The 20,130-nt window shown below is 40.6% G+C and overlaps 1 protein-coding gene across 1 annotated transcript in view; it reads left to right on the forward strand.

The window, feature by feature from the left end:
* LOC117227878 (zwei Ig domain protein zig-8) overlaps positions 1–20,130 on the forward strand; it is a 93,015-nt gene that overhangs the window by 44,912 nt on the left and 27,973 nt on the right. The window contains exon 2 of the mRNA XM_033483421.2: positions 2,594–2,802. Coding sequence (XP_033339312.1) covers positions 2,594–2,802 — 209 coding nt within the window. The remainder of the gene's footprint in view (positions 1–2,593; positions 2,803–20,130) is intronic.

Below are 20,130 nucleotides of genomic sequence, written 5' to 3' on the forward strand. Positions count from 1 at the left end.
TGGAATGGAACTCTGTAAAGAATTTTTCTTCGGGATCAAATAACAAAAAGTAAACTTTCCTCTATGCATATTCTGAAATTTAGCTGCTCAATCTGTTCCGTAATATTCAGCGAACTTTACTCTTAACGATAGTATTACAATCTTTGCTTTACTATCAGTGGACATTGGGTATCTTAATTGGGAGCACTTTGATTCACTTCATTCGCAAACGTAATGTCTGATTCGGTATATTTTAATAAGTCGTTCGATTCCTTTTAGCTGCATATTTTCTACTTTCAATCGTTTACATAACTATAAATTATCGCGATATTTTAGATATGTAGTCATTTCTCCCTAATTCGCGCTCAGATTGCGCACAAAAATGGACAAGTCTCTAAAGAATTTTTCTTCGGAATTAAATAACAAAAAGCAAACTTTCCTCTATGCATATTATAAAATTTAGCTACTCAATCTGTTCCGTAATATTCAGCGAACTTTACTCTTAACGATAGTATTACAATCTTTGCTTTACTATCAGTGGACATTGGGTATCTTAATTGGGAGCACTTTGATTCACTTCATTCACAAACGTAATGTCTGATTCGGTATATTTTAATAAGTCGTTCGATTCCTTTTAGCTGCATATTTTCTGCTTTCAATCGTTTACGTAACTATAAATTATCGCGATATTTTAGATATAGACACAAATGAATAAACTAACGAAGTTTCTTGAACACTAAATCCACTTAGCCCTTAAGGTAATTAACGCGTGTTGCTGTATAACGGTGATAAAACTGTACAGTAAATTCTCCCTTGTAATTTTTGTAAAGACAAATTGGCAATTTGGGAAAAGACTCATTTTTACAGTTGCCGATTATCAACAATTATAAAAACGAGGTGCGAGACTCGAATAATCGTATCTCCTCTTCCTAAATTGTCCATTGTCGTTTGCAAGCTGCAGGAAAATTAGGACGAATTTACTGCATTTAGTTGCTTGCACCGATTGCAATGGACAACATTTTCAACGTATCTTGCATTAAAAATCGGCTAAATATCTAGACAAATATTCATTTGTGAAATCTTGCACCTTAATAATCAAAATCGTTTACTCGATATTTAATAGAATCTATATTTAAAAGAGACGCAAGGTAACTCTTATGTTTTGATAAGAAAGGAAAATAGCAAAAAATTAATTGTTGTGCATGCTTCTCTGTCTACTAAAGAACTTCCATTCGAAACATTTTTGTACACAACATACATACGAGAAAATTTTATCAATACTAGATTTACAGAACCCGTCAAAATGACACTAATTTTTCAATTTACGATTGTTCAAATCGTAAAGATACATTTATGAGTTATTTATTCAACTTACACGTTACTTACAGCAAATGTTGCAATAACACTTCTTCAAAATCAGAACAAATGTCTCATTGTCACCTTTATAAACTAATACAAGACAGCTGTTTTTCGTGCTCCGTGAATCTAGTGTCAACAAGAAGCGCGAAACCGGTCATTACGATCAGCTAGTGCAGGTTTAGTGCATTTACGGATTGCATTACCGATCGCGTGCATTTACGATGAACGCGAGTAGGACGCGTTTACAACCGTAAGAGGATCAACAGAATTTCGCTGTCGGTTTGTGTTGCGACGGACGCGGAAAAACGTCGGATTTCGCGTGAAAAGCTGCGGGCCACCGGTTATTAAAAATTTGCTAGGAAAGTTTGATGGAAACCGGAGAGAGAACGCCGGCGTAACTCCTTGTAACTGCGGTATCATAAGGGCGTTTTCCGCGGGAACAATCGAGATCCTTTCCTTTCGCCCACAGATAGGACAACTTTTTGACATGTGGGCCGGAGATTAAAAAACTTTCTTGAATGCCGCGGAAAGAGGTCAAAACGTTTCGACTTCGGGGCTCGAAAACCAGCTCCTTAGCCAGATGGCTAGACAAACAGAAACGGGAATGAGGATCCAATGCGCCCAGGGTCGTTACCAAAGGAACCACTGTTCCGAATTCCCGGTGGCCTCGGCATTTCTACGCTAGATGGAACAGAGTCAAAGTCGGATTCGCTTGCTTATGAGAACGAACGGGCGTCGTGCACCAGCGGCGTCTCGGTTTCTCTCCCGCGGCGACTTCGGGAATCGATATACAAGGTGTCCCGAAAATCTCTCGCAATCTGGAAGATTCCTGGAAACGGGAGGTTCCTGAGGTCATTTGAAGCAACTTTTTCCTTTGCGACAATTTTCTCCGAGGCTTCGTTTACGAGTTATTAACGAAAAAACACTGACCAATAAGAGGCGAGCTCGGCTGGCGCGCGGCGGCCCAGCCAACGAGTGCACGGAGCCCAGTTGCGCTCGTTGGCTCGGCCGTCTCGCGCCAAATGATCTCTCCCTCTGATTGGTCACCGTTTTTCGTTAATAACTCGTAAACGAAGCCGCGGATTGCATTTTCGCTGAGAAAAAAGTTGCTTCAAATCACCTCAGGAATCCCCTGCTTTCGGATTGCGAGACATTTTTGGGACACCCTGTAGACGCTCGATTCGACGTGCACGTGGAAAAGAAACGAAGAGAAAGTGTGACGGGGAATTTTCCTCTCTCTCTCTGTGTGTTACAGATACCCTCAGCTTAGGGGATCGGGCGATGGACAACATGGTTCCACACCAGAGCCAGAGTCAACCACGGAATCAGCTGCTGGTCGACCCATCCGGGCTGAAGTCGAAGGCAGAGCCGACGTTCGACCACACGCAGAGCACGAACGTGACTGCGCTGATCGGGAAGGCAGCCTATCTCACGTGTAGAGTGCGGAATCTGGGCGACAAGACTGTAAGATTATTTCTCTCTGTTCATCGTGGAAAGAATTTTCCCATCGTTCCTCTCCGCCACCGAACCTTCATCTTCTGTCGAACGTTTCTCCTCGAATCTGTCCGCGAACTTTTCGGGCTGAGTCACGACGTTGTGCTTCTGCAAAAAGTCTCGCGCGACGGTTAATTTAACCGATAAAGTGATAGTTCTGTTAATTTTCGGGATTTTGTCGAATTTCCGGCACATAGTAGTCGATCGGTTTCCAAAATCGTGGACAAAACTGAGGTGAGCAGTAATGTCTCTCTAATTGGCGCCCAGATTGCCACAAAAGTGGACAATTTGGGAAGAGGAGATACGATTATTCGAGCCTTGCGGTTCGTTTTTATAGGAACGAATTGTCAACATCTATAAAAATCGAGCTGCAAGGCTCGAATAATCGTATCTCCTTTTCCCAAATTGTCCATTTTTGTGGAGAATTTGCACGTCAATTAGGGAGAATTTACTGTAGATGGAATCAAATTAATACTATTATTAGAAGTGTAGGTATTACTGCGGTTCCTCAATGACGGCGCGCTTTGACAGAGGAAATAAGACCTTTTACGCCGATAAATTGACAACTGTTCCTATTTATGCGTTTATGATAAAAATGTATAAGTGAAGTTCAAAACTGCGAGGACCTCGGGAATATTGTTACTTCGACTTATTAAAATGATTCAAAGCGAATGTATATTTTTGTGTAGCTCCTGTTTCTGAAAATTGCCAAGGAAAATTTTGATTTTGCATTATATTATTGAACATTGTGAAGAACATTACGGCGTTGTCTCAGGACACGTGAACACAGAAACTTATAGGGTAAGTGTAGGTATTACTGCGGTTTCTCAATGAAGGCGAATTTTGACAGAATATTGACGAATTTTGACAGAATTTTGACAGAATTTTGAAAGTTGACGACTTGAGCTATACCTATTATCCTTTAACTTGAATATTTATTTTTCTCGAAATATCGGATCTCTGAAAGCACGAATTTCATTAACGCGAAGCCTTTCACACGTGTGCCTATATTACTGCGGTTATGTATCTATTACTGCGAGCCGAATACTGCGGACGTTCCGATTACTGCGTGTCAAATACTGCGGACGGTTCCGATTACTGCGTGCCAAATACTGCGGATTACTCGGATTACTGTGTGCCAAATACTGTGGATTACTCCGATTACTGCGTTATTCTGGAATGTTATATTTCCGAGATATTTGTGCAACAGAGTTCCTCCACGAATTTCTTGCAAGGCTAACGCCATGTTTTTCTTAGGGTAATTAACTTTACATTTTTCCTTTTTTCTATATCGTTTGATATTTTTTGTTCTCTTTCCTTTGACTTCTTCTTTGATACTTTTCCCATTTTCAGATCCAATCATTAGCTATTTGTCTTAATCGTTTGTATTTCTAATTTGTATTTCTATACCTAATTTTTGATGTTCCGGTAATCAGTTCGACTCATTAGCTGTTTGTACTGGATTTAATAAAACGATCAAGCTTAGAAGAACCTTAAAAATAGAATTTAGTCTACCGATGACATAAAATCTTCAAAAGCATCCGTCTTGCGAGCATCGAAGTACAGTAATGTCTCCCTTACTGACGCTCAGATCGTGCACAAAACTGGACAATTCGGGAAGAGGGGACACGATTATTCGAGCCTTGAAGCTCGTTTTTGTAATCGTTGACAATTCGTGGCTATAAAAACGTACCGCAAAGCTCGAATAATCGCATCTCCTCTTCCAAAATTGTCCACTTCTGTGGAGAATCTGAGCGTCAATTAGAGAGACATTACTGTATATTCCAGCCGTTTATCGGCGATTATTGAAACCTAAGACCGGCCCGCTTGCAACGAGTGAAGCGAGACGCACAAAGATACGAATTTCGTGGAAATTTTTTTGGCAATTCGACCACGATGCGGCGGTAAGGTAATTACGCGAGGGAACGGCGTACTCTTGGTCTGGCTCGGGAGGAAATCCGGGCTTCGTAAAGACCTTAGGAAAAGCGATTTGCAGGAAATAATCGAGTTGCCTGGTCTCGATTGGACGTTAATCGACCTTCAAGGCAACTGGAAACTCAATTTTATGGTAGCTCGCGGTTCCGACGTTACAGCTATTGGTCGATCGAAAGTAATCGGGTATGGCGGTGTACACGCGGTACTCGAATTATGACTTCGTGACCACGGTTTCGGATTATTGCATCGCTCTCGTGCATCCTGACTGCATTCGATCTCGATTTCTTTTTTTAACCCCGCGTGCAACAACATTCCGTGTCTTCTCTGCGGACGTTTCGCTAGGAAATTGTTTTATTCCGTCGTTAGCGATATGTGGTCGATTTGTTAGTATATATGTGGCCCCGAAAACGGTGGCTGGACTCCAGATTTTTATCGAGATTCTTGTTTTTACGGATTACTTTATGAAAACCATTTAATCGTGGACGCATTTATGTCTTTTAATGTTAAGTACACTTGTTCAATGACTGTTTATTTAAAGAACAATGTTGTTTGATAATTTGGACTTTGTACAAAGAGTTTTAAAGTTGTCCGTCTTTTTGTCAAGATAATAAATAGTAGAGTGCATAAATTAGGAAATTAAGATTAAAAAATAAGAAATTATTTTTTACAGAAGTTGTGGCGCTCTGTAATTATTGGATTGTATTATAGAGCATAAATATAGCTTACTCAACTTTAGTAATTTTCAGAAAATATTGGAACAATAGTAATGATACTGTAATTGTTAGATTGTATTATAGAGTACAAATACAGTTTTCTCAACTTCAGTAATTTTCAGAAAATATTGGAACAATAGTAATGATACTGTAATTATTAAATTCTATTATAGAATGCAAATACAGTTTTCTCAACTTCAATAATTTTCAGAAAATATTGGAACAATAGTAACGATACTGTAATTGTTAGATTGTATTATAAAGTATAAATACAGTTTACTCAACTTCAGTAATCTTCAGAAAATATTGGAACAATAGCAATGATACTGCAATTATTAGATTGTATTATACAGTGCAAATACAGTTTACTCAACTTCAGTAATTTTCAGAAAATATTGGAACAATAGTAACGATACTGTAATTGTTAGATTGTATTATAAAGTATAAATACAGTTTACTCAACTTCAGTAATCTTCAGAAAATATTGGAACAATAGTAATGATACTGTAATTATTAAATTGTATTATAGAATGCAAATACAGTTTTCTCAACTTCAATAATTTTCAGAAAATATTGGAACAATAGTAACGATACTGTAATTGTTAGATTGTATTATAAAGTATAAATACAGTTTACTCAACTTCAGTAATCTTCAGAAAATATTGGAACAATAGCAATGATACTGCAATTATTAGATTGTATTATACAGTGCAAATACAGTTTACTCAACTTCAGTAATTTTCAGAAAATATTGGAACAACATTTTGAAAATGTATCTCCAAGTAACACTAAAAATTGCCTAAATTTTGCAATGCCCACTAACAGAGATACGCATTGTTGCATGCACAATTTCATTCTTAGCGAACTGCTATGATTAAAATTTGTAATTCTCGAATCTTATAAAGAATAATATACAGAAGGTAACTGGAAATTGAAATTTCAACGTTCTCCAGATGTGGTGGCGCGCCCGTTGGGAAGCTTCGCTCTAGATTCATTAGAAAAAGTAGTCCACAGTTTCTCGGGGCGTAGCCATGTCGGATAATTAGCTCGTTTCTCCGCGTCGTCGATTCGATCCTGGTAGAATAAAGTTTCAGCAAATCTTCACCTTACAGCATCCAAACACGCGAATCCGAGTCGATTCGCAGACAAATTTCCGTTCGAGGAGCCCCGGGTACTTCCTTCTAGGGACTTCTCCGGATGGAAGAACTTCTTCCCGAAGTTGGTAATTACAGGCTAGAATGGGGAAGACATTGTCGTTTGCCGGTAATCGACCAAAGGTCGGAATTTCTCGCGATAACGGCTAGAATTACGGGAAATCCCGAAATTACGTCGACCTCGATTACACACCGTAGTTTTTCGATCGTGCTGCATTTTCATCGATGCACCGGGTTGCTCGAAAATTCGGACGTCGACCCGATATTTCCAACGGAACAAAAATTTAACGTGTTCGTCCTGGAATAAAACACGATTTAGGGCACGATGAAATAATAATTCTTCGTTTCAATAGGTCTGCATCGTATCAGAACCTGAAAATTGACTTAACGAACGCATCGATTCTTTATTCGTACGTATATACGTACTTATTAGAATCGTTCAATCCAGCAGTAATGAATTAACTTCTTGTCTCGCAAAGTTCCCATTTCGCAAACGGCTTACGAAGGCGTCGTTCAACATTCAAATAAATCAGATTGATTGCTGGCGTTAAAACTGAACGACGCTATAAAATACGTAACAGGATCTAAATTCGACACGGTGTTCCATTCCAGGTTTAACGAAGCTGACGATTCTACGAAAGCTTCGTATCCTTGATATGCTCTGCGAAAGGAAATTCGCAGTGACAAAAGTAGGAAGAGAGATCTGTGCATTACATACTTATTTATTTATTGATATAACTGCAATGTAATAGACAGCGGCTAGCATGCCGATGTACATTAATACGAATACGTAGTAATGATAGAATAAAAACGATGGCTTAACTTTTTTATTTCTAATTTTTGCCACGATTCGAAGGCAATTTGGAAGCCACATGCCACGATTCGAAGGCAATTCGGAGGCCACATAACACGATTTGAAGGCAATTCAGTAGCGACTTAACACAATTCAAAGGCAATTAGGAGGCCACGTGACACGATTCGAAGGCAATTCGGAGGCCACATGACACGATTCGAAGGCAATTCAGTAGAGATTTAACACAATTCAAAGGCAATTAGGAGGCCCCATGATAACAAGGTGGTGATAACAACGTGCTCATGCGTTTGAACGAAGTGTGTAGATTTAGATGTCAATTGTGTATCGGTTTGATTTAATATTTGAGCGATTAATTCCTCTCGAGCGTCTCTTTTTGTATCGCGTATCGAATCGAACGCTTCCTGATGCAACAATATCAACATTTAATCATCGATAACTGCGCGCACGAAAAGGCAATCGCAGATGCACAGTCCCGATTTCGTCCAAAAGTACAGTAATTTCTCCCAGAAATGTTCGGAGGTTGGAATTGAAACCGGCAAATCGGGGAATACTAAGTCGCGATTCTTAGGGCCTCGCGGCTCGTTTTTGGAGAAACTCGGATCAATCGGTAAAAAAGGCAGCTATAATAAAAACGATGACTTAACTTTTTTGTTTCTAACTTTCTGCCACGATTCGGTGGCAATTCGGAAGCCACATGCCATGATTCGAAGGCAATTCGGAAGCCACATGACACGATTCGAAGGCAATTCGGAGGCCACATGACACGATTCGAAGGCAATTCGGAGACTCCATGCCACGATTCGAAGGCAATTCAGTAGCGACTTAACACAATTCAAAGGCAATTAGGAGGCCACGTGACACGATTCAAAGGCAATTTGAAGGCCACATGTCATGATTCGAAGGGTCATGTACCTAGTAGAGTAATTTCTTCCTAATAGGATATCATTATTCGAGCCTTGCGGCTTTTATATTTACCGATTGTCAATAACTAATTTCATTCCAACTTAAAAGAACGGAATAACATTCACACTTAACAGGTTCTTACTAGAAATCACTATTACGAGTTAGACTCGTTAAAGTATGACAAGCGGTTAAAGAATAGTACAAAGTTTTAAGGCCACGAAGATCATCGAAGTGTTTGCAAAAATGCGAAATCGATCAAAGATTGATTCAAGTTGCGTTAGAAATCTGACTCACCTATCTAATACCTACCGCGTACCTTGTAGCTCCGCGGTTTTTCTTCTCCGACTCACACCCAAACAGACCATTTTGCATTGTCTTCCGGGAATTCGCGTCGCGTGCCGCATCGCACGCTTGACACAGGCGTAGGGCTACCACAGGGAAATTCACAGCAACCCGAAATTCGACGTTTCCAGGAGAAATTACTGTATTTACGAAAAGTGGACATTCCCGTTTCTTGCACAAAGATCATCGACGACTAATAAAGTATTAGAATCTTCCAGATGCAGGGCCAATTGCGTCGAACACTTGGCGCGAAGTGGACAAGATATCGATCGAAGTTCCGCGAGGAAACACTGATCACGGTTTGCACAGCAAAGGATTAACAATCGAAGTTAAACCGGGTACGCGCGGTGTGTCCGTCAGTGACAGAACCGTCGAGATTTATGGATCCATCTTGGCGAGACAATCCATCGACAAATCAATGAAAGATTGATTCAAATTGCGTTAGAAATATGATTAGCGTAGAATAGACAGATTTGCGTTGTACGAAAGACCGAAATTGTGCATCTCGCTAATAAAAGAGAGAAAGAGAGAGAAAGAGAGAGAAAGAGAAAGAGAGAGAGAGAGAGAGAGAGATCTTCGCGAAAATAATGAGTAGGGATAATAGTTCGACGTCGAGTTAACGGCCTCGAGATCCGAAGAATATTCAGCTAAGCACCGGGTTTATAAACTTGCGAGCAACACTTGCGAGCACACCCAGTACATTCGGCGAGCTTTCTCGCGGGAAGCTCGTAGGCAAACAGGATTAGCCGGAAAAAGGAGGAAGCCGGAGATCACGGCGGAGTACAGTGGATCGGGCTTAGAGCGGAACGGGGGTGAAACGAGGGAAACGGGGCTGTTCAATTTCGGCATTTCTGGGTGTGTAAACCGTATTAAGTAAATTCATTATACAGTCGGGAACAGACGCGCCTTTAATTTCATTCGTCGTCCCGTTGCGCGTCGCCCGTGGAATCCCATTTGCCCGCGGTCCGAATTGCCGGGTCACACGGATTTCCTCGATACGTGATTCGCCGACACTTCGAACACACTTGGCCGACGGGTTTTTGGCGTTTCATTGCGCCACTCCGCGGTTCTCGAATTATTGATGCGCCCCGTTCGCCGTTTTGTTCCGCGACAAACGAGATCCGTCGGATCTGGGACAGCCGACCGGTGCGACACGGTTTGCCGATTCCATTCCGCGAGCGATAAGGCTCCGGGAACTGCTCGCAACGGGGATATTACGGGATCGAGGATTTCCCTGTGCACGGTGTCTCGCCTTCGAGAAACACCGCGATGCTCTCGCGTCCGCGTCACAATGCGCGCCGTGGGTCCATGCCCAGATCGTTCGTCCGACAGCCAGAGCCAATATTTACGCTGTATCAATGAAATCGAGCTTTCTCTCGGACCTATACCTGGTTTCGAGTTTCCGCCAGTAATCCTGATATCTTGACTCAGCCGAATCGCGACGTGTCACGTGCTGCACGGAATATGCTGAAGCGGCACACGCTGAATCCGGCGGAAATCTCTCTGGAAAATAGCTCCTACGTGGGCTTCCCTGTTGAATCGTGTTGACCGGACGGCAGATCTTTACCTTATCGATGCAATTACAAATCAGATTCGATTGCGACCCAGTTACGGGAATGCCAGAGATTTTTTCGCGTGCGCGGAGATCGGTGTTTAACACTAAACCGACCGCGGTCGAAGTGACCTTATTTTGCAATTCTGCAAAGTTCCGAGACTCTTTCGTGGAAAACGTTTGAATCATATTATTGGTTATATATATTATTATATATACTATTATTATTCAATTAATGTAATTGATAATGTATAGTATTGATAAGTATTGATACTATATTGTATAGTATAGTATTGATATATATATATATATATATATTGATGTATTGATACTATATATAATATTGAATATATAGTATTGATAATAATATTATTCAATACTATTATTATTATATATATATTATTATTCTATTATTATTCAATTATATTATTGGAGCAAGTTTTGTAGTAAAAACTTTACAAATTCCAAATAAATTCTGTCTTCTCACTTTTGTGAAGCGGTACATGCCAGTTAGTATTACTGCTTGCTAGGTTTAGTGTTAAAATTTCTCGCAATCCACGTAAAAGAATTGTCTGAGAATGGATGTCATAATTTTTGTATCGTCAGAATGTATACTTTGCCAATTTGATTGTGTATCCCACATAATAAGCGAAGAGTGTAAAGATTGTTTTCATCTGCATTTATTCCAAAGCGAACAGCGAACGAAATCGAGCCGAGCTCTAATTTCGACGAATTTAATCTGCATTCGAAGAGGATTTATTCTTAGTGCAATGTCCAAATTCGGCTTAAGGCAATCCATATGGAAAACGATTCACGTAAATGAGATTCGATAATTAAACGATTTGGTATAATCGAGTTACAATCCCTTCTCTATAAATTAAACAGAAAAATAGATTCTATCAAATTAGAAAACTTGGAAAAAAGATGTTAAAATGACCGGCTAAATATCAGTTTATCAACGCAGCAGTCACACGTGGACGACACTAATTTATGACAAGTTTTCAAAATTAATTTTTATCCAGTACGATCGACTCTTAAAATTTTATACGATCGATTACTTAAATTTTCTGGGCATTTTTAAGTTGATTTTCGGCGCTCGACGCGTAAAGGTTAAATTGCTATCGTACTACAACAATAGTGATCTGCCAAACGATTTTCTTTTTTCACGCGAACACACGTGAAAAATTCCTGAGAATAGCCAATCCAGAAGCATTACGAGGTCCGAGACTAATCGATGGCCGGGGCGCGTAATAAGAATTTATGACAGAACTCGGCGGAGGGTGGGCGCCCGATGATCATCCAAAAACTTTATGTACAAAGTTGCTGGCGAGTTCGCGCGGCAGACAATATGCGAATCCATTTCCAGTTTCGCCCGCACCAGTTTTGCTTAACGTTTGGCATTCATCATCTTGGACGTCTTCCCGTAGTTTCCGCCCGACGCGGCACGGCGGTGCCTCACCGTCTCGATGGCTAAGTTCGGGAGCGTTAAACTGCATCCGTTCCCTTGCAGCAGTGGCTCGCCAGACGTAAACTTTCCCCGGGTAAATACGTTAAGTGGTGCCAGCCATACCAACGCTACGTACCACCGGCTTGTAGTCGCCGGAGACAGTCTGCCTTTTCCGATTTATGCACGCTCGAGGGATTAATTGCCGTGGATCGCCGAGATGGATCCATAAATCTCGACGGTTCTGTCGCTGACGGACACACCGCGTATTCCCGGTTTAACTTCGATTGTTAATCCTTTGCTGTGCAAACCGTGATCAGTGTTTCCTCGCGGAACTTCGATCGATATCTTGTCCACTTCGCGCCAAGTGTTCGACGCAATTGGCCCTGCCTCTGGAAGATTCTAATACTTTATTAGTCGTCGATGATCTTTGTGCAAGAAACGGGAATGACCACTTTTCGTAAATACAGTAATTTCTCCTGGAAACGTCGAATTTCGGGTTGCTGTGGATTTCCCTGTGGTAGCACTACGCCTGTGTCAAGCGTGCGATGCGGCACGCGACGCGAATTCCCGGAAGACAATGCAAAATGGTCTGTTTGGGTGTGAGTCGGAGAAGAAAAACCGCGGAGCTACAAGGTACGCGGTAGGTATTAGATAGGTGACCAGATTTCTAACTCAATTTGAATCAATCTTTGATCGATTTCGCATTTTCGCAAGCACTTCGATGATCTCCGTGGCCTTAAAACTTTGTACTATTCTTTAACCGCTTGTCATACTTTAACGAGTCTAACTCGTAATAGTGATTTCTAGTAAGAACCTGTTAAATGTGAATGTTATTCCGTTCTTTTAAGTTGGTATGAAATTAGTTATTGACAATCGGTAAATATAAAAGCCTCAAGGCTCGAATAATGATATCCTATTAGGAAGAAATTACTCTACTAGGTACATGACCCTTCGAATCATGACATGTGGCCTTCAAATTGCCTTTGAATCGTGTCATGGGGCCTCCTAATTGCCTTTGAATTGTGTTAAGTCGTTACTGAATTGCCTTTGAATCGTGTCATGTGGCTTCCGAATTGCCTTCGAATCGTAGCATGTGGCTTCAGAATTGCCTTCGAATCGTGGCATGTGGCTTCCGAATTGCCTTCGAATCGTGGCATGTGGCCTCCGAATTGCCTCCGAATCGTGGCAAAAAGTTAGAAACAAAAAAGTTAAGTCATCGTTTTTATTATAGCTGCCTTTTTTACCGATTGATCCGAGTTTCTCCAAAAACGAGCCGCGAGGCCCTAAGAATCGCGACTTAGTATTCCCCGATTTTCCGGTTTCAATTCCAACCTCCGAACATTTCTGGGAGAAATTACTGTACTTTTGGACGAAATCGGGACTGTGCATCTGCGATTGCCTTTTCGTGCGCGCAGTTATCGATGATTAAATGTTGATATCGTTGCATCAGGAAGCGTTCGATTCGATACGCGATACAAAAAGAGACGCTCGAGAGGAATTAATCGCTCAAATATTAAATCAAACCGATACACAATTGACATCTAAATCTACACACTTCGTTCAAACGCATGAGCACGTTGTTATCACCACCGATGCAATTAAAACCGTTGATCGCTCCGTTGTTCCGAACAATTGTTTAACCAACAGTCTGAATTACAATAATTAACAGATCATAATTACTATTAATAAATTCAATAATTGATACACGGTGTTTCCATTTCGCAATCACCTTTAATTCGGATGTTATGACAATTCATCACAAATTGTTTGATCGCTGCATTTCAAAGGTTCGAAAGTCTCGGAAACATTAATTTACTTATTAACCCTTTGTGCACTCGAGTGGCGACTCTGAGGCGACGCTATTTCCAAAAGAATGTTCACATTATTAAATCTGTCTGTATTGGATAATTATTATTAATATATACCTTATATATATATATATATATATATATATATATATATATATATATATATATTATTATTATTATTATTATTATTATTATTATGATATATTAATGATTGTCAAGTAATAGATATGTTTTCTGTAAGCATACACGTTCAATTTTAGATGTATAAAAAGAAATTTCACGTGTATAAAAAAACAAACAATCGTATCAAATGGAGATACCGTAGGTTGAAACAAATGTCTTCGTTTTGGAGTTAAAATAGTCTCGAGTGCAAAGGGTATTAACAGCTAGCGATGCACCTCTACGTAATCACATCAACATCCTCGTCCATTTCAGTATCTCCGAAATAAAAAAGTCCGCAGCAGCTTATTTCAAACCATCCGAAAGTCGCAGTGTTCAAAGATGCTGTGTATTTTTTGGAGATTATACCTCCGATTGCGGCCAGCACGTCTCAGCCGACGAACAAATAAAGTCTCATTGTTTGCCTGTTTGCTCGTCACTCTGCACGTGACCCAAGATTTCCTCCGTACGGCAGCATTCTTTAAAGAAAGAAAAGAAATAACCTTGACAAAGTCGTAATGAGAGAAGGTTCCAGGACAGGGTCAAACGCGTTGAAAGTTGACGAAAAAAGCTTCAGCCTCGGTCTGGGAGAAGAACTTCTGGACTTCGCGGCACGACCGACTAAAAAGAGATACTCTTTGTCGCGATTTCTAAGCGGCCTGGCCGCCGCTCGCTCCGAGAGCCTAATTAAAAAAGCTGCTCCGCCTTGATTCGGTTGTTAGAGTGGCGCCGCGTCCGCGTCCGCGGATATAAAAACCATCGATGGTTTTTTTTATCAATGTCCGATTAAACACCGAACCGGTTCCCGTCGACTCGCGCGTCTCGAGCGATTCCGCGATTACGCGACCGGTTGAACCAATCATCGAATTAGCCACTCCCGTTGTCCCTGTTAATAGTTCTGCCGTGGAAAAGTTCATTTCTCGCGCCGATAGGCAGCCGAGTAATTCCTTCGCGGAGCAGATTACCGGAATCCGGCTCCTTCCGCCTGGGATCTACAGGGTGTCCCGAAAATGTCTCGCAATCTGGGAGAGGACGATTCCTGAGATGATTTGAAGCAACTTTTTCCTTTGCGAAAATGCGATCCGCGGCTTCGTTTACGAGTTATCGACGAAAAACAGTGACCAATCAGAGGCGAGATCATTTGGCGCGAGGCGGCCGAGCCAATCAGCGGAACTGGGCCCCGCGCACTCGTTGGCTAGGCCGCCGCGCGCCAGCCGAGCTCGCCTCTTATTGGTCGGTGTTTTTCGTTAATAACTCGTAAACGAAGCCTCGGAGAACATTTTCGCAAAGGAAAAAGTTGCTTCGAATCGCCTCAGGAACCTCCCATTTCCAGATTGCAAGACATTTTCGGGACACCCTGTATATACGTCCTGTGTATCGCACGCGACGGATCGTGCCTCTCGATCATCCTTGCAATCAGTCACTCGATCGCTCGCAACTGTTCACCGAAACGTTATTATCCTCGGGGAAACGAGGCCGGGCCACGGGTGAAAGGATATTGCTCGATACGGGTTTCGTTTCGGAGGAACTCGTCCGTGCTCGCCCACTCCATCGTGTCCCAGAAAATTGATGTGTCTCCTGGCCAGAATCTCGTCGTCGCGTAAACAGCGGACTCGGCCGCGAGTCCGTGGGATTTGCGGTTTAATATGGATTAGCACGGGAATATAGGAATACCTCGTTACGTGCTCGCTGTTTCGGATTGCCAGGAACGAGAGCGGCGAACACTCGGCAACGGGTCTCCGGATCTCCAGAATTTTATGCGGAAGCCCGGTTTGACTTTCCATTTTAATGAAACGTTCTTCTATGTTGCTAATTTGTCGAAGACACGTTTTAGCAGCGATTCTAGACGCGAAAGCCGCTCCCTGGAAATTCTGCGCTCCGAACGCTGTAATCCAACGCCTGAGAATTTGTGGAATCTGTGTTTTTAAGTGGGCGCATTGGTTTGGTATTTTATTATTATTATAAAAATATATTTATATAATATAAAATATTATTTGAATTATTTAAATTATAATATATAAATTAATACTATTTATATTTGGTTTTGTATTTTATAGCATTTTGATTTGGGAAAAAGTTAGAGTCTCGAAGGGGCAATGGTTATTTACTCCTTTCTGTCTTTTACGTTCAGACCGTTCTACACATGGCTGAATAGGAGGTACAGTCTCCCACAAAAGTGTACGTACACCTTTTAAAACGCAATAACTGTTTTAAAACTGAACTAAATGACTTGAATTTTTTTTCGATGAGAGAGGGACTAGTCTACTAGACGATGACTGAAATGCTTCTTTTTTTAATTTTACTGTTACTTGGAATTACAAAAAATTAATTTTTCATGTGAGCCTATAAAGAAAATTTGAAAAATGCCTTTCATAGATCTTGGTAACTTATGTGCATGTTGAAAATTTGATCGAAATCGGTTCACGCGTTGTTGCGAGTTGCAACAAATTAAAAATCGCAAAAATCGCAGTTTTATCACGATTTTATATATATAACCAAAAAATATAAGAAATCTGCAACTTTTAAAAAAACCTTAAACTCCTGCAGCACGAATCTGGGTTAATCAAATTTTCAGCATGCATATAAGTTACCGAGATCTACGAAAGGCATTTTTTAAATTCGTTAAATTTTATAATAATAATTAATATAATTAATAATAATAAATTAATAATAATTAATATAATTAATAATAATAAATTTTTTAAATTCGTTATAGGCTGACATAAAAAAGTTAAAAAACGAAGATTTCTAATTTTCTCTTTTCATTCCAAGTACATAATAGCAAAATTAATAAAATGCTTTTTAGCCATCGTCTAATAGAGTAGTTCCTTGATCGTCTAAAAAAAATTCTACTCATTTAGTTCAGGTTTGAAAAAGTTATCGCCTTTTACGAACACTTTTGTGGCCCTATTTCTATTCAAAATATTTTCTTTCTTTTCTACTTTTATTCAATCTATTTTTGCGGGTCTATTTATATTCAAAACATTTATTATTAAAATTCATTCACACTACAAATCTGCGCTGTCATAAGAATCCAAAAGGTACCTTGAAAATATTTTTCTACACTTGTCAATTTTACGTAGTCATCATTTTCAAATTCACAAAAATTCCAAAGGCAAAAACACATCTTTATTTAACGCTGATTTAACCGCTTTATTTAACCGATTCTACACTTTCGATTTGAAAATTATTGAAATTATGTTATATATTATATTATATTATATTATATTATATTATATTATATTATATTATATTATATTATATTATATTATATTATATTATATTATATTATATCATATTATATTATATCATATTATATTATATCATATTATATTATATCATATTATATTATATCATATTATATTATATTATATTATATTATATTATATTATATTATGTTCGCGTCGCAATAAAAATATCCCAGCGTCTAAATAAATTCGGTCTCGCGTCTTCGGTGCCCGGTAATTCTGCCTTAAACTTCTCTTCTCGCGATCGACGCAGAGACAATTCCCATTTTGCTTAAAGATCCCGCAGTCCGGTCGGAATACGTTCCGGTGAATTCGTCGTCGCCGGATCCGAAAGCCCGGGCACAATTTTTGTCCCATTGTCCCGTTAATTGCTTCTCAGAAACGACTTCTGACATCCCGTTCGAACTCGGCAACTCGGTTAATTAATCTACACGGACGATTCAACGAGTTTTACTCGTCGCGACGCGGCGCGACGCGACGGTGCGACGATCCGAATTTCATCTCGGACAGTTTAAGAAGTCCGGACGCGGCGGAAAGGGGGGGAGGGGGCGAGGCGAGGCCGGGGGTTAAATGGCCCCGTTCATAGCGAGCCGGGGAACAAAACACAGAGCCGACAAATTGTCGTCGATCCGGTTTCTCCGCTTCGCGGGCACGAGTAAACTAGCGCCGCGCCGGCAGTTACTTTGCCGTTGGCAGACTTACCCGCCGAGTTTACTAGATTACTTTCTCGTTGCTGAAGGGTGCGCGCGAGGGGCGAGCGCGTGTGTGTGTGCCCGTGCACACATTCGCCCACGGCCGATGAAATTACCGTGGTCCCAGAAGACGTCAAAGTTCACCGGGGCTGAAGTTTAAATGTCTCCTTCGTCGAAACAAATTATGTATTATACGGACGAGCGCGGCAGGCGTTTGCGGGTGACGGAAGTGTGCTCGTGCCGGAACTTCTGACCCCGTGTCTCGGTACCCTGAAATATTTAGCGGTACAGAATGACGAGACACCGTTGAAATATTAACTCCTGCGGAGACGCCCATGCCCGCTATCGTCAACCCTCCAAGAAGCGTTCAGAGATTCTCCGTTGCTTGCTTGCTTGCGCTTGCTTGCTAACCGGGGGGACGCCAGCATTCTTGCGAGTAAATTTTTCGGAGCCCTGAACAACCCTGAACAACCCTGAACAACTTCGAATCTCTTCGCGGCCATCCGGAGACAGGCGCAGCCTCGCGACATCTCGGGTCTCCTGAATACTTCATGCTTTCCTCCTCCTCGACAACGGTTTCTTTCTTAAAGATCGCATCGCTTGGGATAAAAAAGCTAGTGGATTTGAAGAATGCGCTGCGAACGGCTTTCCTGGACGCTTCCTCTCGCGGCGTTTGGATAATTGTCATACGCCGGGAATTTTTGTGTCGCGCGCATGATCGATGAACCGTGCAACAAGATGCTAGATAAGGAGACTAGGAATTTGCTATACAGGCAGCGACACAGCATGACATTCTATAACACGGTTTCGCTGTGACACGATAGGATAAATTGCAAGAACTTTTGTACGACGTTGTACTTCTGGATAACATGATTTTTGTTTAACATATTAAAACACTGAATAACCTTGAGATAATGACAGGAAGGAACAATGAATAATGAATATAATTGATAATAATTGTAATTATGTTTAACAGGATGATCCAAAATTATGGTGCTTCCGGGAAATTATTCCTGAAGTCATCCGAAGCAACTTTTTCCTTTACGAAAATTGTCTCCGAGGCATCGTTAACGGATTATTGACGAAAAACGCTGACCAATGAGGGGCGAGCTCGGCTGGCGCGCAGCCAAGGAGCGCGCGAAGCCCAGTTCCGCTTATTGGCTCAGCCGCCTAGCGCCAAGCGAGCTCGCCCCTCATTGGTCAGTGTTTCTCGTTGATAATTCGATAACGACGCTTCGGAGAACATTTTTGAAAAGGAAAAAGTTGCTTCAAATCACCTCAGGAATCCCTCGTTTCCTGGAAATACTATAATTTTGGGACAGCCTGTATAAATATATACCCTTCCGCTGAAAGAAGCCGAAAATTCAAAAGGGAGTAGTAAAATTGTCTATTTTCGTACCATGAATTATACAATAATCTTGCAAGAACCAGCAAACAAATCAAAATTACAGATTTTTTAAAGAGGATGAAAGTTGCAAAAAATCTGAACGAAGAAGAAGGTTCAGAAAGTGAAGGTGAAATTAATCGAAAAAACGTTCTCGTTTGATTGCACAGAGTAGTGACGAGAACAAAATTTATTAAATTAAGGTTACATTAAATGAAAATAATATTTTCTGTCCTTTTTTTCGTTTTCTGTTATACGTACATTTATATTTTTAATAAAAGTTAAATATAAGTATATTAAGCTTGTATAGAATTTAAAAAAATGTTCGTTTTTAATAAGTTTTCCGAACGCAACCCTCCTTTTTGTACTGACTTTACCACGTTAAAGAAGGTTACAGTAATGTCTCCCTTACTGACGCTCAGATTTTGCACAAAAATGGACAATTTGGGAAGAGCGGATACGATTATTCAGGGCTCGCAGCTCGTTTTTATAGTTATTAATAATTCGTAACTATAAAAATGAACCACAAGGATCGAACAATCGTATCTTCTTTTCCTAAATTGTCCATATTTGTGGATAATCTGAGTGTTAATTAGAGAAACATTACTATGCAAGCGAACTATAGTAATGTCTCCCTTACTGACGCTCAGATTGTGCACAAAAATGGACAATGTGGGAAGAGGAGATACGATTATTCGAGCCTTGCAGCTCGTTTCTATAGATGTTGACAATTCGTGACTATAAAAATGAACCGCAAGGATCGAATAATCGTATCTCCTCTTCCTAAATTGTCCATTTTTGTGGACAATCTGAGCGTCAATTAGAGAGGCATTACTGTACCTGTATTTTTATCGTCGTTGTACCTCGAAAAAAAAAACATACTTACAGTGCTAACAATCGATCGACTACGAATTGTAAACGAACTCCAAAATTTCTCTGCCGTCCTCCAGAAAATGACAGAATAAGAAACGAGTAGGATGAGGTGTGAAACATTTTTAAATTAGCCGTCATAGCTTGACATATCCGTCGATCGAATCGCGTAGCGAAATTCGGTGCTCGATAATTTCTGCTTCGAAGAGTTTACGCGACGTCGCGAAGGCGCTCGCTGAATCGTTCGGAGACATCTCGAGCAAGGGCGCCGCTTAAC

Source organism: Megalopta genalis, chromosome 8 (assembly GCF_051020955.1).
Source record: "Megalopta genalis isolate 19385.01 chromosome 8, iyMegGena1_principal, whole genome shotgun sequence".
NCBI lineage: Eukaryota > Metazoa > Arthropoda > Insecta > Hymenoptera > Halictidae > Megalopta > Megalopta genalis.